This window comes from Gracilinanus agilis, chromosome 2 (assembly GCF_016433145.1).
Source record: "Gracilinanus agilis isolate LMUSP501 chromosome 2, AgileGrace, whole genome shotgun sequence".
Lineage (NCBI taxonomy): Eukaryota > Metazoa > Chordata > Mammalia > Didelphimorphia > Didelphidae > Gracilinanus > Gracilinanus agilis.
In genome coordinates, this window is record NC_058131.1 from 643,588,413 (window position 1) to 643,611,237 (window position 22,825).

The following is a 22,825-nucleotide window of genomic DNA, read 5'->3' on the forward strand; positions in this document are numbered from 1 at the left end:
ATATAGCCATGTACTGTTAAGTTATCAGAAGCTGGTGACTCACTTGGATACCCTACATCCCTTGTGAACATTATTGTGGAATCCTGGAATCTTTGAGTAGGAAATGATCTCAGAGATCTTTTCCCACCTAAACCCAAATAAGAATCCCTTTTATGTCATCCCCACCAAATGTTCATTCAACCTTTACTTCCAACTGCAAAACCTCCACCAACAGTCCTTTCTTCACTCTCAACTTTCTGCAATGAAATTGCCCTTTTCATATTTTAGAGATTACTAAACAATTCTTGACTTGAGTTTCCTTTGCTCTAGTGTTGCCTAAAATGTCCCACTTCCATGTATTTTTCTAATACAAAGATAAGCTTTAAGCCCGGTCATTTTGCTCTATCCATTTGCATTCCTCCAAGGGCTTAACATAACAAACCTATGACTCATTACCCTTATTTTGCTAAGTATTAACTTTTCCACTTGCCTCAAGACTGAACATTCTAAACTAGCCTCTCTTTCTAAAGATTCAACATGACCCCAAATCATCAATTTATTTCTAAATGTATAGTGTTTATTTTCTAAGTTTAAGCTTGCATACAGCCTACAGAATCCCAGTCACTGGTCTGCTCTTATTACCAGGTAGGGACTTTCCTGGAACTTACCCTGGTATGTTCATATTGACTACTACCTTCCCCTCCCAAACTCAAACCTCAAAATAAACCTCTAAATCTGTGTATCTGATTACAATGGGGAAAAAAGTTTAACTTGAGATAAGTGAACAAAACTATGTCAAAGGAGAGGAGAGTTTGCTTTAACATTTCTTTAACTGAATCGAGTGACTCACCATTAGCTAGAAACATTCTCAGAGAGTTCAGTAAAGAATTAGCCATATCTACATGAAGTGTATACTGAAAACAGTGGCACTGCTTTTTCTAAAAGCTGTCTACTCTCTCCCAAACTTAACCTGCTTTTCTCTCTTATACTACCTTTAGAGATGAGGGATTTAAGACCCAAGAAGTTTAAGTGACTTGCCCAAGGTAACCCTGGGAGCAATTGTTAGAGGTGGGATTCTATACCAGATCATTACTCAAGAAGAGGATTCAGACATGAGATTGAGAGCAAGGAAGGAAGAAAGAAGACAAGGACTGAAGTAATAGAATAGAGCTGCAAAGAGGCAATATCTTGAGCACAGAGGAACAAGCTCAGCCACAGTGTACTGGAACTGGAGGTACAAGGCCAGAGCAGGACCAGTCACCAGGCTAATTTGCTTGAAAGCAAACCAGTTTCACTTCTAGCCCAAGACAACTTGGCTAAGGATGAAATTAGGCCCTAAGCCTCCATTAAATAACCCCAGAGTTGGATATTAAAATTATAAACTGCAGGGACTCTATGTATATAATTATATCTGATTCCCGAAAACTATTTAATTTCTTGCTCTGCCTTTTTTTCTAGATTTCCTGAAAGAGTGAGAATGCAAATTGAATAACCTAAACTGGGGGAAATATTTGAAAAGTTACCAAACTTTTAAAACTGTACAATAAATTAATTTTTCAATAAGCATCAATTAAGTATTCTTGGAGAATAAACACTTGCAAGAAGGTGCTTATAATCCATGGGGGTAGTTTATAATTTAATTGAATCTAATAAATATAGATAACACCAATGTTAAAATCACATAATGTGTTAGGGCAAAAAAGGAGAGGTGTGAGTCAGAGAGTTAGGGAGAACTCTAGACTAGGTGGAGTAATTCACCTTCTGCCCTTTTGGAAGCTGAGGAATGAGACTTCCTATTGCTTCTTCTGGTACTTTTCTGGTTGGGTCCCAGCTGATTTCCATTGGGAAGATCAGGTTTCCTAGCTAAGAAAAAGCTACTTCAACTCCACCCCTAGAAGGACTAACCTTGATTATTTTGATTTTTAATGAGAATGATATATATGATATTTTCATGGGAAGTCTAATCTCATATGTAAATAAGTCAAGCCAAAAAATTGTCCATGAGTTATTTTCTTAGCAGTTATAGGGTCACATATTTCTATTATTCAGCTATTCAGTTCAAGTTATGTTTTCTTTAAAGGGTCAGAAGTTGTAGACTACAAACATCAGATCAAATTACAGGAAGCTCCCTCTTCTCAACCCCAATTTTGCTAAGATAACTTTCTTCCTACAGAAAGAAATGAAACATTTTTAACATGGAAAATAATAACTGATTCAAACTTTGAACATATTTGGGACTGAAACATAGTTTTCCTTGGGGGTCTTTCCTATTTTCTTATTATCTTACCCAGTTCCATTCTTTCTTTCTTCTGAGGGGTCACATTGGAATTGGCTTGTAAGATCAGCCACACCAACCTTAAAAGTAAGATCATGCCAATCTGCCAGGCACAATTGTATGACTTATACTATTCATTATCTCTACAGTTTACCTAGGAGACAATGTGTCTAACTATTCATGAGAAGGCTAGAGATGAGCATCATGTTCAATTTGCTCAGTAATCTCAAGCTGTGCCTCAAGAGTCCAGCCAAGTATGTTAGAGCAGAAAATTTTGATCTGTTTTATTTGCTAAACCTTGTTGAGGCTGTCTTTGAGAAGAGGGAATCACTATTTCATAGTCCTCACTTTATTTGCCACTATAGAAAGAGCTTTGGACTTAAGAGTCAGGAAGTCTTGGATCCAAATCCTGGTCCTAACATTTACTAGCTATATGGATCTGGGAAAATCATCTCAGTTTCCTCCTTTATAAGATACAGATACAGACTACCAACTATACAGCACTATTATGAGAAAACTGCTGTGTAAATCTGTGAGTATTATAGAAATGTTAATTGTTTTGAATCTGAGAGCAAACTAGACAACTAAAATATTTCACTTTTGTCCATTTAATTAATGTGGTTATAGACTTGGCATTTTGTAGACAGGAAGAAAATTTCTCCCAAAGTAATTTTATAGTAGAAAAATTAAAATGAAATATAAAAGTCAATTCAATTGAAATTAAACCAAAGGAATAAAATCTATCTCCTACTCCCCTAGCAGAGATGAGAAATAGTTAGAGGTCTACTAGTAAATGGTTAACGACCAGATCTAAAAAAAAAAAAGTTTTATTTTAAAGTTTGCCTTGACACACCTAAAATTTTTTTCACACTTTTAAGTTTAATCTATATTATTAACATTTTCTTAAAGTCTAGACAATCAGAAAAACAATAAATCAAGCCCTAATTTATAATGTTTGACAATTTCCTAGGTTTAAATGCTCACAATGAAAATTTAACAATTAGCTTCCCAGCCAGTATAGAGTTGGATTCTGAAAATAGCTATCATAAACTTTGCCTCAGATGTTCTATTCATTGAAGAAGGAGTAGAAAATTGTCCCTCTGGCTCTGCAAAAATGTCATACAAAATGCAGGAACCTAAGCTGGCCTGGAAGGACCAGGGGAAGTGCAAGGGTTAAACTAACCCTAACATTTAGGTGTCGTCATGTCATATGTCCCACTTGACCCACTGGCTCTATCTACTCCACTCCTGTACAGCAGCCTTGCATTTGGCAAGAACACTTCCCATCCTTAGAGGGCAGCCACCCAAGGGAAGAGCTTTCCACAGCTACCAGTTTAGGATGGTGGAGTGAGTACAGGAAATGGATGAGAAAAAAGACTCTCTCATCTGGACCCCAGTAAATGGGCTCTAGCCCTTTCTGGCTACAAAAGGAAAAGAAACATAATATTTTCTAATCTTCAGAAGCACTTTGAGTAATTTAGAACAAGCAGGCAAAAAGTTGTGGGTTTGTTGTTTTTTTTTTTAATCACTAAAAGGTGATGTTGCCAAACGAGTTCAGGAAAAAAAAAACTTTGGCTGAGCAGCAAATGAAATACATGAAACTGTTTCATCCTTTTTTTAAAAAAAAAACAACATTGTAATTGATAGAAATGATAAACTAGAACACCAAGGAAAGGAGCAGTGCTAATTCACCAAACCACTTCCCTATCACTTAGAGACCTGCTGCCCTTCAGAGATACCCAAGGTTAAAAAGAAAAAGTACTATTCCTTGGAAACTATCTTTGTCAGAAAACATCCCTCTCTTTAACCTACTGCTACAGGACCTAAGATGATCCTAGTGTGTACTAGTGTGAACTCCAGGTTTCACAGACTGCTTTAATTTCTGATTTCGTAAATACAGATAATGCTCAAGATCAGGACAGTTTAGCATTTCTCCCTGAGAAAAAAAGCCTAAACTACAAATTAAGATGGGCAATTAGAGATAGCAGGGGATAGAGCACTGGATCTGGAGTCAGGAAGATTATCTTCCTGATTTCAAATCTAGCCTCAGATACTTACTGGTTGTGTGACCCTGGGAAAGTCTTATAACCCTTTTGGCCTCATTTCCTCATCTGCAAAATGAGTTAGAGAAGAAAATGGCAGACTACTCTAGTTTCTTTGCCAAGAAAACCTCAAATGGAGTCATGAAAAGTCAGACGTGAATGAAACAAGTGAATAACAACACAAATTAGAAAGTCTAATTAGCCTCAGCCTAATAAACTGGGTGATTTAGAACAAGTTACTTAAGTTGTCTGTGCCTCCGTTTCCTTATCTGTAAGAAATAAAATCTGATGCATTGAAACCTCACTAAAACACTTGGACCTCAGTAATTGAAGAATCCATGAATCTTCCCTGTTCATAGTCCCTCTATAGGTACAAATTGCTACCTTTCCAAAACTTGGTAGATGGTATTTAGAAATTGCTGCTGCTAAAAGATTTATCACCCAGCTGCCTGCCTGGTGACTGGCCTCTCTAGATTTAGCTAGGTTGGTCCTTTGAAAACAGCCATGTCATTCGGTTATTAAGCCTATATTGTCTACTGGTAGCCATTGAGGAACTAGAGCTACTCTCGCACCACAATGAGGCAATGAAAGTTAACTTGAGGATTTCCACAGCACAGGACTGGACATCAATCACACATCAGCAGAGGAACTAACAATAATAATAATTCACATTTTTATAGTCCTTTATCATTTACAAATTTTTTTCTCACAATAATCCTGTAAGGTAGGTAGCAGAAGTACTATTATTATTATTGTTTTACTTCTGAGGAAACAAGACTCCCCACGTCCATAATTGAACTCATCATCTTCTCCCATAACCTTGATCCTTATTCCAACAACTCTATTTCTGCGGGTTATACTGACACCATCCTCCCATACAGGTCCCAAATTCATAACCTTGGACTCCATCACCCACATCCAATCAGTTGCCAAATCCCAATAGTTCTATCTCCTTAATATCTCTTAGATTTGTTTCCTCCTCTGCACTCTTACTGAAGTCATCCTTGCTCACCTAGATTGTGATAATAGCTTCATAACTTGTCTCCCTGGCTCTTCACTCTCCTTTCTCTAATTCGTCCCCTACACAGCTGCTGGAGTTATCCTCCTAACACAAATCTGACCAAATCAGTAAAAAACTTTAGCAAAAAAACAAACAAAACAAACCTTCATTGGTTCCTATTACCTTGATTTTTTTTTTAAGTGTGAACTCCTGACCTGGAATTCAGGGCTATTTATGATTTGGCTCTAATCTACTTCTCCTACCCTTATTTTCCTTTTATGTACTATACATTCTAGCCAAACAAGACTATTTTGTCTTCCCATTGGAATTGACTCCCTTCCCCTACCTTCATCTTTTGAAGCTCCTTCCTTTCTTTTAGGCCCTCTTTCATGAATCCCTCTGCATACCCCCAGCTGAAAGATAATAGGATTATTATTTATAGCTGGAAGAGACCTTCAAGATCATCAAAATGAACATCCCTCACCACCATTTTACTGAAAGAAGGTCTATGAAGGCTAAATAACTTCATACAAATAGTAAGTAAAAGAGACTAGATTGAAGCCCAAGGCTCTTTTCATCCTTCCAAAGTCTTTTTCCTCAAATTTGTCATTGCACTTTATATTGGTTTACAATTATATTATTGGCCTTTGTAGTATAATTATTTATATCTTCTCTCTCCTCATCAGATTGGAAGTTTCTTGAAAGCAAGGTCTATGTCATATGCATTTTTATATTCCCAGAGCAAATACAATGCCTTCACATAGTAGGCATGTAATCAACTGTAATAGAATTAAATAAATGTTTGGTGAATTGAAACAGAATTTCAAAAATAACATCTATGTTTTTTCTTATAAAATATCAAGCAATCTACTTGACTATTTTCCCTCCCATTCTTTATTTGACTAAATCAGTGGGTCATACTGACCTTGTATAGCTAAAGCCAGCCACAGAGAGAACTAAAGGGGCAGGAGTGTGGAATAGGCAAGCAAATGATGAAAGAGATTTATAGCACTGAAGAGAGAGAAGTGGAAAGAAGAGTATGGGATGAAGGCTATGGGGAAAATTGCTTAACTTAAAAGTTGTACTGTATGGTAAGAGGCAGCATGGTATCACAACAGATAGAATGCTGGGCTTAGAGTCAGAAAGACCTACATCAATATCTCATCTCAGACTTTTACAAGCTATAACTTCTGAGTGACCATGGACATGATTCAGACAAGATTTCCTAGTAAGCATCTTATAAATTATGAAGGGATTGTAATCTGCTTTGGTAGATTTTATATTCCACTTTGTATCACACCAGGAGTTCCCTGCTATGAAGAAATCAGATTGTGAAAAAAAAGTAAACTAGAGTATATCATGGAAAAAGTAAACCAGAAGAATGAAGAACAACAAATAATAGCCTTTTGCTCAGAAATCTTGCCCTCTGGGAGACCTGCCCAGCAAACAGACATCCTGAAATTTTTCCTGCCCTGTTCCAATGAGATAGTATCAGACTAAGCTTTTAAGTTAGGATTCAGCTTTTCAAGGACCCAATATCTAAGAATTAAAATACCATGTTCTGACCTTCCAGCTAATGGTATAGAATGGCTAGGTTGCCATCAAGATGACAGATTTTATTAAATTTTATTCTATAGTTTTAGTAGTCACTCATAATATCCTCACTTCTCTAATTAGGAATTGATTCATTGCTAAACTATATTCCAGCCCAGAGTCATAAGTAGCTACAAAGGAATTTTATTATCCTGTGGCAAACTCATACCTTAAGATATAAAGAAAGGATTCTTTTGTTTCTGGTTGACAGTTCTTCCTTTTATGGGCTGGGTCCACATACAATATGAACACTACTATTGAGCAACTTAATCATTCTGGCAAAATGAAAAAGTGATTCGGGGTATGAATTTCCCTTTTCCCATTCCAACATCCTAATAAGTGAAAAATTCAGTAAAACAGCAGGCTAACTGCACCAAACCCTAGTTAATAAAAAGTATGAATTCCTGATCTTTCCTCAAGCATGTGGATACACAAAAAAAAATCCTCTCACCCACCACCATCACCACCACTACTTCCAATCACCATTACCACTAAAAGGATTAAATTATTTTAGCAAAATGTTGAGAAATTACTGACCTTCTTATCCTTCTTCAGCTACCTACTGGACATCTCATTTGGATAGGTTGGTGGCACCAGGACCTTCAAGTATCAAAAACTTAGCTCATTCTCTGCTCTTCTTCTGTCCTTTATCCCTTTTTCCCTCTGGCACCTAATTCCTTTTTGTAGTAACATTTATAGTAGCAACTTGTGGAACCAGTTCCTTGATACATCAGAAACATGGGAACAAATACTAGATGGAGAAGCAAAGATATCTGGTCACCCAGATCTCCTTGAATTGTGGAATCATAGGATTCTGAGTTAGAAGGCACTTTAGGGATCATCTAGTCTTGCCATCTCGTTTTATAAATAAACAAACTGAAGCCTAGAGTGGTTAGCTTCCCAAGGCCATATTGGTAATAAGGATCAGAGTCCTGATTCAAATTCAGGTTCTATGATTCCAAATCCAGTTTACTTTGCAAGGTATACATAGGCATATACTGGGAACCTAGGGAATCTTCATAAGGACAGACTTTAAGAAATTTCCTACACTGCTTTATTCCCAGTCAATAAATGAAGATAAAGGAATTATTCTAAGCAATTCCTACTGGTGTGCTAAGTGCTGCCTTTCAGCATAACTAAACATTCCCCAAAACAGCAAAATCTGCTCCTTTATACTATCTTCACAGTATGTGGCTTATGCAGTGAAATCCTCTGTTCACCAGAATATAGTTCTGTTCAATTTAACTGCTTTGAAAAATTAGAGAGACTCCTGACAAAGAACTGTTGGAGTCATCTTTCACATCAATGTTTTGTGGTTTTATTTGGGGTTTTTGGTTATATATGTTTGCTCTTACAATGGCCAATGTGGAAGTGTTTTGCATAACAATAAAAATAATTTTTTTTTAATTAGTGGAAAAGTTCTCACCAGGCCAGCCTTTGGTAGAAGAAGGGATGACAGAAGTCTAATACATTGCCTCAGGTACAAAGGAATAATTGAAATCCAGATTCTTAAACATATATTAAAAATGTATATAAAATGCATACTCCACTTTAGACAAAAGTACTGATCACAAATCACAAATAAATGCACATTATTTCAAACAACCCAAAATCAAGTCAAACAAAGCTATTATATCTTCCATGAGGCAGTGGATAGAGGCTGGAGTCAGGAATATCAGAGTTCAAATCCAGGCTCAGACACGTATTTGTTCTTTGACCCTTGGCAGGTCACTTATCCCTTTTGCCTCAGATTCATCAAATGTAAAATGAAGATAACAACAGCATCTACCCAGCAAGGTAGTTGAGAGAATTAAATGAGATAATACTTATCAAGAGCTTAGCACAGTACCTGGTACAAAGTAGGTATGATACAAATACTCCTTCCCTCTCCATGACCTCAACATCTCAACTCTTGCCTCAATGCATTGGTTTTCTAGTCCTCGTGTCTGGTATGCACTTCCTCCTCATCTCCATCTTTCAGCATCCTTATTTTCTTTCACACTTGGTCAGGTGCTTTCTCCTCCAGACCTTCCCTAATCTTTGCCCTTGCTCCTGTCCTCTCATTACCTTATATGTATTTATTAGTATACATTCTATATCTTCTCAGTAGAATGTCAGTGCCTCAAAGGCAGGCTCCATTTCTTTATCTTTTTGTCTTTCTATCCTGTGGTACCCACATAATAGATGATTAATTAATGTTTGCTGAATTGAACTGAACTAATCAAATAAAATAACAATTTGGGCCCACCATCTTTGTTGCTTTTGGTTGTTTTTATGTCTATGAGGCCAGTGTCATTCTTCTTCTAGAGACCTTCTCCCTTTTCCTGGTTTCTTATTTGCCTCCCTCATACCGAAGGCTAAGGTGTCCATCCCTTGTTATTCTTTCAAGGAGCTGATTATAATAATATCTGTAATGCATGCTTTAAGGTTACAAACATCTCCATATCCAAATGCTTGTTGATATATCAATCATCACAACAATCCTGTGGGGTAAGAAGTACAAGTATTATGACCCCTAATTTTATGGATAAAGAAAACCCAAGGAAATCAGAGAAGTAAAAGAACTTGTCCAAGGTTGCATTGCCAAAAAGCGTCAGTTAGGCTTTAAACCCAGATCTTCTGAGTTCAACTCTAGCAATATACTCTCAGTTATCAATTAATTGTTGAGGAGGTTTTAACTGAGAAAGCCTATAGTGTTATCCCTTCTCTTTGCATTTTAATAGTGAACTTATTTGTTCATTCAATGAGTATTTTAAAAGTATCTGGTATATCAAGCACTATATTAGGCCCTGAATACAGGGCCTAAAAATTAAAAGATTTTGGAGGAGGAGGCAATCAGTAAAGGTCTTGTCTATTCAGTTACTTAAGCTAAAGGAATTTATGAATTCCAAGAAGGCAAAGGAAATTAAGAGGCAGAAATAAAAAGGGAGTACATTCCAGAAATTCAGGACAGGCTATTCAGAAGCATCAAAGCAGGACACAGAGTGATGTGTAAGAGGAACTGAAAGTTAATCCATTTGACTAGAATGGAGAATGCATGAAGAATGCATTTAATACATCTGGAAAGAGAGGTTGGAGTCAGTCTGTATAAGGGGTTTAAATGCCAAACAGAGAAGTCCGTTTTATTTTATCTTAGAGATAACAGAGGGGTACTGAACTTTTAGAGCAAAGGAGTGACATGGTCAGATGCCTGCTTTGGGAATATCATTTTGGTAGAGAACACAGCAAGCACCCAAACAAGAGGTGATGTAGGGCTGAACTAGGGATGGCTGTGTGAGTGGAAAAAGGGCAACAGATACTAACAATGTTGTAAAAATAAAATTAACAAGACAACCTCAGATAACAGAACAAGGCTGGATGTAGGTGGGGGTCATAGGGAGAGTTAAGAATGGCTCTGAGTGCCTTTGACAGAAATAGAGAAGTTAGGGAAAAGAGTAAATTTGGGGAAAAATAATGAATTCTGTTTTGGAAATGTTGAGTTTGATATACCTACAGAATTTCCTACTAGAAATGTCCAATAAGTGTTTTTAACCCTTATCTTCCACCTTAAAAATCAATACTGTAAATTGGTTCTAATGCAGAAGAGTGGTAAAGGCTAGGCAATGGGAGTTAAATGATTTACCCAAGGTCACACAAGCTAAGGCTTCATTTGAACCTAAAACTTCTTTGTCTCTAGGTCTGACTCTCTATCCATTGACCCATCTAGCTGCCCCTGCAATAAGCATTTAGTGATGTGGGACTGAGGCTCAGGAAAGATTACAATGGATATACAGTAGATCATAGAGTCATCTGCATCAAATTGACGACTGAACCCATTGTAGCTGAGATCATCAAGAAGGGCAGGGGGGGGAGGGTGGAGGGGGATGAGGGGGGAAGGCCTTGAAGAGCCAAAGAGAGAAATTTCCACAGATGGAAATTTTAAAAGTGTGCCAGAAAATGATGAACATATTCCCAATGCTTCCTTCAAATGGTTACCCCACTGTTCACACCAGGATAGTCCCCACCATGGGAACCTTTGAAACAATTAGTGTTATATGTCCTCCATAACAAAATTTTAAGCACTATTATTTAAAATTGTATTAGAAAGGCTAGCTGTAGCAATTAGAAAAGAAAAAGAAATTGAAGGAATTAAAGTAGGCAATGAGGAAACTAAACTATCACTCTTTGCAGATGATATAATGGTATACTTAAAGAATCCTAGAGAATCAACTAAAAAGCTAGTGGAAATAATAAATAACTTTAGCAAATTTGCAGGATACAAAATAAACCCACATAAATCATCAGCATTTCTATATATTTCCAACAAAAATCAGTGGCAAGAATTAGAAAGAGAAACTCCATTTAAAATTACTATAGACTATATAAAATATTTGGGAATCTATCTGCCCAGACAAACACAGGAATTACATGAACACAATAACAAAACACTCTCCACACAAATAAAACTAGACCTAAACAATTGGAAAAACATTAATTGCTCCTGGGCAGCATGAGCTAATATAATAAAAATGACAATCCTACCTAAATTAATTTACTTATTCAATGTTATACCTATCAAACTACCAAAAATATCTTAGAGAATTAGAAAAAATAACAAAATTCATCTGGAAGAACAAAAGATCAAGAATATCAAGGGAACTAATGTAAAAATTATGAAGGATGGTAGCCTAGAAGTATCAGATCTTAAACTGTATTATAAAGCAGTGATCATCAAAACCATATAGAAGGGTAGATCAATGGAATAGATTAGGGGTAAATAACCTCAGCAATCTTGTGTTCAGTAAACCCAAAGATCCCAGCTTTTGGGATAAGAACCCACTGTTTGACAAAAATTGTTGGGAGAATTGGAAAATAGTAAGGTAAAAATTAGGTTTAGATCAATATCCCATATCCAATACCAAGATAAGTTCAAAATGGATATGTGACTTAAACATAAAGAGTGATATTATAAGTAACTTAGGTGAACATGGAATAGTATACTTGTCAAATCTATGAGAAAGGAAAGAATTTAAGAACAAGCAAGAGACAGAGAACATTACAAGATGTAAAATAATTTTGATTATATTAAATTTAAAAAGGTTTGTACAAACAAAATCAATGCAACCAAAATTAGAAGGGAAGCAACAAATGGGGGGGGGGAAATTATAACAAAATTCTCTGACAAAGGTCTAATTTCTCATATATACAAAGAACTAAGTCAAATTTATAAGAAATCAAATCATTCCCCAATTGACAAATGTTCAAGGGATATGAATAGGCAGTTTTCAGATGAAGAAATCAAAATATTAATAACCATACAAAAAATGTTCTAAATCTCTTCTGATTAGAGAAATGCAAATCAAAATAATCCTGAGGTACTACCTCACATATAGAAGATTGGCCAATATGACAGTAAAGGAAAATAATAAATGTTGGAGAGGATGTGGCTAAATTGAGACACTAATACATTACTAATGGAATTGTGAATTGATCCAACCATTCTGGAAGGCAACTTGGAATTAAGCCCAAAGGGCTTTAAAAGAATGCATGTCCTTTGAGCCAGCAATACCATTACTGGGTTTGTATCTAAGAGAGATTTTTTTAATGGAAAAGGTTCTATTTGTACAAAAATATTTATAGCAGCACTTGTGGTGTCAAAAAATTGGAAAATGAAGGGATGTCCCTTGGTTGGAGAATAGCTCAACCTATTTTGGTATATGATGGTGATGGAATACTACTGTGCTATAAGGAATGATGAGCTGCTTGAATTCTATAAGAACTGGAAAGACCTCCATGAACTCATGCTCAATGAAATAAGTAGAATCAGGAGAACATTATACACAGTAACTGAAACACTGTGGGATGATCAAATGTGATTGACTTTGCTACTAAAAGCAGTACAATGATCCAGAACAATTCTGAGGGACTTATGAGAATGCTATCCACATCTAGAGAAAGGATTATGGAAGTAGAAATCCAGAAGAAAACATATAATTTATCACTTGTTTGTAGGGTATAGATCTGGGTTCTTCATTTATTTATTTATTTAATTGTTTTGAGTGTTTTTCCATGGTTACATGATTATGATTTTTCCCACCCCTCTTCCCTGCCCCCTCTCCCGGAGCTGACAAGAAATTCCATTAGGTTATACATGTATCATTGGTCAAAACCTATTTCCATATTATTCATATTTGCAATAGAGTGATTTTTAATGCCATTTTGGTTTTAAAAGATTACTCTATTACAAAAATGAATAATATGGAAATGGGATTTAAGTGATAATATGTGTAGAACCCAGTGAAATTGCTTTTCAACTGTCAATTACAGGAGGGGAGAGGGAGACAACAAGAATCATGTAACCACAGAAAATTTTTTTTAAAAATTAAAATGTCCATACCCTTTGACTCAGAGGTCCCACTGCTAGGCATGTGTCCCAAACAGGTCATAGAGAGAAAGGTCCCTTATAACATCAAAAATGTTTAGTCGTACTTTTTGTGGGATGAAAAAAATCTTTAAGCAAAATAGGTACCCATTGAGTGCGGAATTGCTAAATTGTGGTACATGAATATTGTATAACATAGTGCACAATGTAGAGAATGCAGAGAAAAATTAGAAGACATCAAAATAGATGTAAAGTGAAGTAGAACTAAGAAAATTTTACACAATAACCACCACAATGTAAATGAAAATAATAACAAAGCTTAAACTGAATGCTAATTATAATGACCACAGCTGGTCCTAAAGACAAGATGAAAACTATGCCTCCCTCCCTCCACTGGAGGGGCCTTTAAGGTGTGGGAAATGACATATAATGTCACTTTCAACTGATGAATTGTTTAGTTTTATGAGACCACTTTCTTCCCCCCACAATTCTTTCTGTTTTATTATTTACTACATGGAATAGTTACCTGGGTAAGGAAAGGAGAAAGAGGTATAGAAAATGTCCCAAAAAGTCTTAGGGCAGTTTTATGCTTTAATAAGTACAAAGACTTTGGGGGACACTTTGTATTTGGAAATGAAGGTTATGCAAAAACATGATATCAATTTCTGATACTCTGTATCAAAATACAAAGTAGAAAAAAATTAAATGCTTGTCTCTGATAATTCCTTTTGACTTTGTACAGTGGGAAATCTTTTAGGACTTCAGTTTACTCCTCTATCAAATGGAGGCACTGGATTAGATAGATAATTTCTAAGATTCCTTGAAACTTTCAGATTCCATACCTATCATATATGCCAATCTAACCATCTATAGCCCATAAATGTCAAAGTACAGCAGCAAGATTAATCTGGCAAGTGGTCCACTGGTAAGTGAGGGTATATGTTTAATACTATTGAGAAAGCAAACAAGCCAAAGTCAACTAATTAAATGGAACTGCACCTTTACAAATAGGTGGGAGCCAGCAGACTAGTCCTCTAATACCGGGCTTCTGAAATAGGACAGACTTAAGTAGGGTTGGGCCATTAAGATGGAAAGTTTCCAATCTCTCAACTCCAGGAAGTGGTATTAATGACTCAGAAGGTTAAATCCTGTTACCTTTTTAAAATATTTAGTAAGTATGCCATAATAAAACAGTCTTGGGAGATCTTCTTTTTGCTTTTTGCCACACAATTTGTCTTGGTTATAGCTAAGGTTATAGACTTAAAGAGGAGCCTCACAATAATTAGGCAGGCTATGAATTTATCAAGCAATAGGCTTTTATTACAGCATATTTTAATCCATACAAAGGACTGAAGCCTAACATGAGACCCTGAGGAGTTGAGATGAGAGTGAGGCAAAATCAAGAATACAACCAGTCTCTAAAAGGTCTTCAAGGGAGAAGTGATGGTTTTGCAAAAGATCATTCTTTTATTGGACATTTCTAGGTTTTGCCTTCTCTCATCACTCCTCCTAGTTGATGTATAGAACACCTGGGTCCTTCATTACTTCCACATTAGGGTAACTAGCCCAGGCCTTAGAAAGCCATGGATTATATAAAGAGAGTATAGGTTCTGTGTCAAGGATGTCTGATTACTTTCCCATCTCCGATGCCATCAGTAGGGATAGTTCACTCTAGATGTTCAGACATGGGACAAACAATTTTCCAGCATAGAGTATGTGGAGGTTTCTAGAAAAGGGCAGGAGGTTATCAGTCAGGAGAAAGGGGCAGTCCCAGAGTAAAGATGTTGCAAGTTGCAAGTAATGTTGCAAGTGCTCAGAGGGACTGAAGCAAAATCAAAACAAACTCCAGAAGTTCTTTGAACAATCACAGGGCTAAAGGTCAGTAGAGTGGCCAGATGACTAAGACAATTGAGTCTGTGTTCTGTCACCTATGTGGATCCCTTAAATGGCAGAGAACCTAAGGTGAGTCCGCCTTCACAAACTATGGGGAATCAGATGCACACAAGTCTTCACTCATGTCCAACTCCGCCACAGTCATAAAAACTTGACCAGAAAAAGAATCTCTGCATGACTTTGCTTGAAACTCATCCCCAAATGAAAGAAACACATTAGATGGAGGATATTCCCATTTTTATAATAGCACACAACTCTTCAGGCACACATCTTTTGCATAAATCAAGACATATTGCTGATGAATCATAAAACTTAGAGCTGGAAAGTTTCTTCACAGAGCACCCAGGCTGCAGGCAGATGAGAAATTATCATTCCCATTTATAAGTAATTAAGTTTTTCTTTCTGTAGTGTTTAGCAATTTACAATGTACTTTCATCATAATTATTTTAGGTAAATAGTTCAAGTATCACAGAAGCATAGACTTTGAGAGTTAGAAAGAACCTCAGTGACCAATTAGTCTGATATACACACAAAAAGAATCTCTACTATAATATAACCAACAAAGATTAGTATCTACATTTTACAGAATGAGGAAACTAAGCCTTAGGGAGGTTGATTGAATTGTCTGACAGGCAATTGTCTGAAACTGTCTATAGATAGAAAGCATCAGAACCAAGGTCTTCTGCCCCACCACACAGCAACTGTGTCTCAAAGAAGAGTAAGTGGACCTGATTTAAAACCTTCTTCTCAGGTAGACAGGCAGTCATCTAGAATTTATTAAGAATTTCCTGTGCACAATGTGCTTCCCTGGCATAACTGCTCTCAAGGAACTTACAATTTATGAGAAGAGCCAAGTTTATGCTAATAAATAATAAATATGCTAAAAAACTAGCATTCTCTCACATCTTAAAGTTTAACCCACATTTTAACATTCTCTAAATGCTTTCTAAAATATAAACAGTCAAAAAACAATATATGAGCCCTGATTTGTAGCATTTGCAGACTTCCCAGATGTGAATTTTCACACTGAAAATTTAACAACTTGGTCTTGGTCAGGATTAACTCTAGTACATCCCTCAGAGGAAAAGACAATTTAATTTATCTAATTCTGATGTTCTCTGTTTGCACTCCATGAACTTAATTTTCCTCTTCTGCAAAGTGATGGAATTGGACTACATGGCCTCTGAGGTCCCTTCCAGCAAAACATCTATGATTCTCTGATCCTTCAAATAACTTGCCCAAAGTCATACAACTAGTTAGGGGTTAAGGGAATACTAGAATTATCAAAGGCTCTGTTTTTCAAAGGAAATGAAATGAAATTGAAAAAAGTACTAAGGTGGTGTCAGCAAACATAGCGTCTATCTGTGGAGAGGCAATGTGGTGCTTTAAGAAAAGAACAGGAGTTGATTTCAAAGGTCTTGAGTTCAAAAAATGACTTTACCACTGACTACCTGTGTGACCTAGGGCAAGACACTACCTTTCTCTCTCAACCTCTGTTTCCTCCTCCTTCAGTTCTTAATCTTTGAGTCTCTGACTACCTAATAATATGACCAATCAAACAGCATCCACAAAAGCCAGAAAGCAGCCTGGTGATGGTGAAAGTGGGATTTAGGAAAGAGAGTTAACTTCCAAGTCTGGCTCTGATGCTTGGGCAAAACACCTAACTTCTCAGCATCAGTTTCTTCATCTGTCTAATAAGGAGTTTTGATCAGTTTCTCTCTAAGGTCTCTTCCATCTCTGAGTCTCTTTGTGATAGGTAACTCAATGTAATGGTATAATCAGTTATCTTTATCATCATAGAATGAGCCATTGCCAAATGAGAGAAGGGCAAGAATGCCCAAGAAGGTGGAAGGATAATGGTTGAAAAAGAGAATAGATTGAAATGCAAATCTAGGGTGATCATTTAGGTTATCTGTGCTTGCCCAATTTAACAAAAATGTTCAGTTTCCAACTTAGCCCTTAAATTTGTGCCTTGAGAAGTTGTTTTTTGTTGTTGTTGTTTTTTAAAACCCTTACCTTCCTTCTTGGAGTCAATACTGTGTATTGGCTCCAAGGCAGAAGAGTGGCAAGGGTAGGCAATGGGGGTCAAGTGACTTGCCCAGGGTGCCCAGGGTCACACAGCTGGGAAGTATCTGAGGTAAACTTTGAACCTAGGACCTCCCATCTCTAGGCCTGGCTCTCAATCCACTGAGCTACCTAGCTGCACCCTCTTGTGAGTTTTAGATGAACTCATAATCATTAAAGAAACCAAGTCACTTTCCTTAACAGTCTGGATGTTTTTGTTGTCATTCAGTCATTTTTCAGTTATGTCTGACTCTTCACAATTCTATTTGGGCTTGGGTTTGGGTTTTTGCAAAGATACTGGAGTGGTTTGACATTTTCTTCTCTGCTAATTTTGCTGACGAGGAAACTGGGGTGAATAGGGCTAAGTGACTTGCCCAGGCCTGGCATTCAATCCACTAAGTCACACAGTTGCTTTAACTATCAACTAATCAACACTATTCTATTTTGACTCACCATCTTTCCTTTGTCATTTTCATGCTTTGCCAGGTTTTATCCAATTAGTTTCTAAATTTCAGTCTTGGGTGGTTATCTTTACATATTATGCACATACATGCATATAATACATAGATGTTTCAAAGAACCCAGGATCCTCTGGGATTTAAAAAAATCTTATTTTCATAGAATCATAGAATATCAGAACTGCAAGAGAATTTAGAGATCATTGAGTTCTCTTTCATTTTACAGCCAGAGACAGTGAGACTTTACCCCAGGGTGTTGACATATAAGGCAGCATGCTTTCTTCCCAAGAGCTTGCCTTCTCTCTCATTCGCTACTTGCTCACCCAACCATATGGTACAGTGCCTTCCCCAAGCCACAATCTGTTTCCTTTTACATTAAGATAACCCTTCACATACTTAAAGACAGCTGTCATCCTGGTTCTGCCACCTACTAGCTGGGTAACCTTGGACAAGTCATTTATCACATTCGTATACTTCACTCTTTTCCCTGACCCTTTTTTTCTGTTTCTGCCAAAGATGAAAATATTCCTTGTTATAGCTCTATAGATTAGGCAATTGTGCTATAAGAAATGATGAGCAGTAGGACTTCAGAAAAACCTGGAAAGACTTATATGAACTGATGAAGAATGAAGTGAACAGAATCAAGAGGACACTGTCGAGTATCAGCAAATTGTATGATGATCAACTATGAATGACTAAGCTATTTTCAGCAATACAATCATCCAGAACAATCCCAAAGGACTCATGATTTAAAAAAAAAAAGCCATCCACCTCTAGAGAAAGAACTGATGGAGACTGAATGAAGACCACAGCATACTAGTTGTCATTTTCTTTATTTTTTTGAGTTTTTCTTCCATAAAATGACTAATATTAAATATATCTTACCATGGCTGCACATGTATAACCTACCTCAAACTGCTTACCATCTCAGGAAGGGGATAGGAGAAGGAGGGGGAAAATTTGGAACTCAAAATCTTTTAAAATGAATGTTAAAAATTGTTTTTACATGTGATTGGGGGGAACAAAATATTATTTTTTAAAAAACTGAAGTTTCACCAGCATTCTAAGTAAAATGTAATGATCAAAGAAGTTTGCAGAAAAATAACTTTCCATAGACTCAAAGAGTCTTAGAACTGGAAGAGATCTTAGACATTCTGACCTTTCCATTAAGTGAGGCGCTAAGGTCCAGAAATGCTAAATTTTCCTCATAATGTCACACATTGAAAACTGAGACTAGAACTAAGTCTTCCCCATCCACTAATCTTTTTGCCAAGTAGTACAAGACACTAAAGAATTCCCTCAAATTCTAAAGAACTTAACAAGCAATCTCTCAAACACCAAAAAGTTGGATAGTTTCCATCTAGAGAAGAAACCCATAAAAATGAACAAAAAACAGCATTAATTAACCTAAAAATAATAACTCTAGTAGAAAGAGCTCAAGACCTTGAATCAGAGGATCAGAATTCAAAACCCACCCTGACATTTTACTATATGTGTGGCCTTAAACAAGTCTTTTAACCTCCCTAGGTCTCAATTTCCACATCTGTAAAAAGAGAGGGTTAGATTAGATGGCTTCCAAATCTTTATTCCTTTATCTGTATTCAACCCCTGGCTTTGCTATATCCTAACTATGTGGCCTTGGGCAAGTTTCTTTCTTTCTTCCTTTTATTTTAATCTCTCTGAGCCTCAGTTTCTATACCTATAATATAAGGGAGGGTGGGTTTCTAAGTTCCCTTCTAGCTCTAGAGCTATAACTCCAAAAATGCAGCAAAAGGATTATGACCATGAAACTGTATTAGTGAGCATGAGTTTCTGGGACAGCTGACTTCTTTTTAAAACAGACTTATGGCTGGCAGAAGGAATTATATGTAAAAAAAAAAAATCTGAAGTTTGCGACTAAAACCTATACAGATTTTTAATAACAGAAACCAGAGCTAGTAAATCAATATATATTCTTTTAAAAAGCAAAGCAATCATTCCCCCTGCGAAGGATTCAAATTTCAGCTCTTGGATAAACCTCAGTGCCTTGGGGGGAAAGGGGGAAAATACCATCCAAAATAATCAATTCTATTTCCTGTTCTGCACAGGTAACAAGAGTCTACTGATCAAAGAAAGTCTTTACAAACAGTACAATCGCCTTATTATTAGAATCAAGAAAACAACTCTACCGAAGTATCTCCTGCATAATATCAAAATTCAAACATGCCTCTGATTCTAAGAAATAAAGTTTGTCTTACCCTTAAAAATAACTGAGACAATTGGATCCGGTTTTCCAAATTTCCCTTTAGGGATATCACTCGCAGACTCCACAATGACCCGAAGCATGGTTGCTGGACTTGCAGAGAGTTGCTAAGATCAGAAAATGAAGTTTGGAGAAGCAGTACTGCATCTGTCCTTGTGGCCCCTCGCTGAACTAACTGAGCAAAAGAAGGCAGGGAATGATTTGCTTACAGTGAAGTGGGGGAGTGGAATTAAAAAAAAAAAAAAAAAAAAAAGAGTCAAATGGGTGGATCTCTGTAAGATTATTTACTAAAGGCTATATGTAAACTGATACCCCAAACTCCATCTTTACTCAGAAACAGGCACTAACTTGCGAATTCTGGGAAGGTAGAAGTGAAACTTCTTAAACTCCACCTAAAAACATTAATGTGTGGTATATAGAACCAAAATAGATTTAGAGTTAATGAATAACGTGGAAAGAGCTAAAAAAAAAATGATGCTACTGTTTGATTCTTTCTACTGCAGTCCCTGAAGTAGAATATGACTAGTTAAAGAGATACCACCATGGCTTCAGGGTGCTTTGTAATTTGGAGAGAGAAAGGTTTTTGACTTTGCTTAGCCATGGTTCCTTTAATTTAGGCTGTACCTTTCTTCCCTTTCGCACACCCAAAAGGTATCTACTTACAGTCTTTAAAATTAAGTAAGTGACTCCCCCTTCTGCATGATTTGGGAATAGCTGCATGGTACTAAGTTTTAAGCTCAAAACTAACTTTAAAAAAAAACCTAGTGTTTTAAATAATAACTAGGTTTTAACAGGGCTTAATAGCTAATATAAGGAAGTCTGGATCTCACCATCATATATCCCCTATATCACTCTCTCACCTATCCCTCTTTTCACTGAGAAAATTGAAGTTATCCATAGAGTTTCCTATTCTTCCCTTCTCCTTACCACAAAAGCCCTCTTTCTTCTTCAGCCCTGATTCTGTCCTCCTTTGCTTCTGTCTCTAAGAAAGAAGAGGCACATTCCTTTACCAAAGCTAATTCCTCTCTTTGTGCCCTAGACCCCAACCCTTCTCATATCAACTAAGACCTTGTGCCCTTGGAATATAGTGCTGCCCTTTGAGTCAGAAAAGCTTAGTTTCATATCCCACCTCTGATATCAGCTGTGTGGCCCTGGGCAAAATCATTTAACTTCTTAGAACCTCTATTTCCTCATATTTAAAGAAAAGATAATTATGTCTGCAGCACTTGCCATATAATGTTGTCATAAAATTCTAATGACATAACTTTTGGAAAGTATTTTATTAAACCTTAAAGATCTAGATAAATAAAATGTCAGTGAAACTGGTGGCTGTGGTTACAATATTCTCTTTCACAGATCTTTGATCTCACCTTATCTACTGGATTCCTCCCTGCTGTCTATTAATAAGCTGAAGTCCTCCATTCTTAGAAAATACTCGTTTATCCCTGCCATCCCTTCAAGCTATATCTTCTCCCAGTTTGCACTGAAATTAAAAAAAAAATTATGATCACTAATTGCCCTCATTTCCTCACCTCCCGCTCACTTCTCCAGCTGGAGAGAGTTTGGCTCTGGTCTTATACCGTTACTGAAACTGTTCCTTTTCCAATGACTTAACTATTAAGTCCATCGGATTTTTTTCAGTATTCTACATATTTGAACTGTCTGTGGCTTTTGACTACCTCCTGAATACCTTTCCCCAACTTTGCTTTCCAGATACTGCTCTCTCCTGGTTCTCCTGCTTATTTGAACACTTCTCAGTTTCCTTAGCGATATTATCAGTCTTCTGCCCCTTAAATGACTGTATTCTTAAGTCTGTGCCCTGAATCTTCTTCATGTTTCTTTCTTTATCCACTCTCTCCTCCTCCTCTTCATCTTCATCATCTCTTTATAAATGACTCCTGTTCCTACACCACCAACTGGACATCACTACCTAGGTATCTCATTAGCATTTCAAATTCAACTCTTCCAAAATGAAAGTTAGTATTTTCTTCCCTGAACCCATACATCCTTCATACTTTCACATCTCTACTGATAATCTCTTAGTATTCTGTGCAAGCCCTAAGACTACATTTCAGTGATAGTACCAGTTTGTCCTGGTAAAAGGAATTGCCAGGTAGGAGCTCCTCATTCCAGTGAATTTACAGAATTACCAATCTAATATATTCTTTCCTACGAAGTCCTAAACTCAGTTGTTTTCATCTGCTGGAGGGTATTGCTGCCAAAGCATGTTCATTGGCTATCTCCCATACCTGGTATGCTCTTTCTCCTCATCTTCTTCAGCTGACTCCCCTGTTTTCCTTTAAATCCTATCTAAAAATCCCACTTTGTATAGGAAGTCTTTTCCAGTTCCTCTTAATTGAAGTTCCTTCCTCTGGTGATTATTTCCAATTCATCTTTTATATAGTTTTTATACATAGTTGTTTGCATGCTGTCTCCCCCAATGGACTGTAAGCTCCTTGAGAGCAAGAACTATATTTTGTCTTTAAGCAGTTAGCATGATGCTTAGCACATGTTCAGTCATTTTTCAGTCATGTCTAACTCTTTGTGACCCCATTTGGGTTTTCTTGGCAAAGATGCTAAAGTGCCTCTAGTGCATTTTACAGATGAGGAAACTGAGGCAATAGGGTTAAGTAACTTGCCCAGAGTCACATGGCTAGTTTCTGAGGCCAGATTTGAATTCATGTTCTCCTAACTTCAGACCTGGCCCTTTATCCACTGTACCACCTAGCTACCCAGCTTGGCACATATAGGCTCTTAACAAACATGATTGATTGACTGAGGGCAAGAAATATCTTTCTTTTTTCAAATTTGCATCCCTAACATTGAGCTTTGTGTCCATCATATAGCACTCTTAATAACATCTCTACCTATATGTCTCATTAGCATCTCAAATTCAACTTTTCCAAAATCAAACTCAG

The 22,825-nt window shown here is 36.8% G+C and overlaps 1 protein-coding gene across 2 annotated transcripts in view; it reads right to left on the reverse strand.

The window, feature by feature from the left end:
* The window catches only part of MYOF (myoferlin), a 159,776-nt gene extending 139,786 nt beyond the window's left edge, over window positions 1-19,990 (reverse strand). For both annotated transcript variants that reach the window (XM_044665689.1, XM_044665688.1), the window contains exon 1: window positions 19,903-19,990. In XM_044665689.1, the coding sequence (XP_044521624.1) occupies window positions 19,903-19,990 (88 nt within the window). The remainder of the gene's footprint in view (window positions 1-19,902) is intronic.
* Between the last annotated feature and the right edge of the window lie 2,835 nt (window positions 19,991-22,825).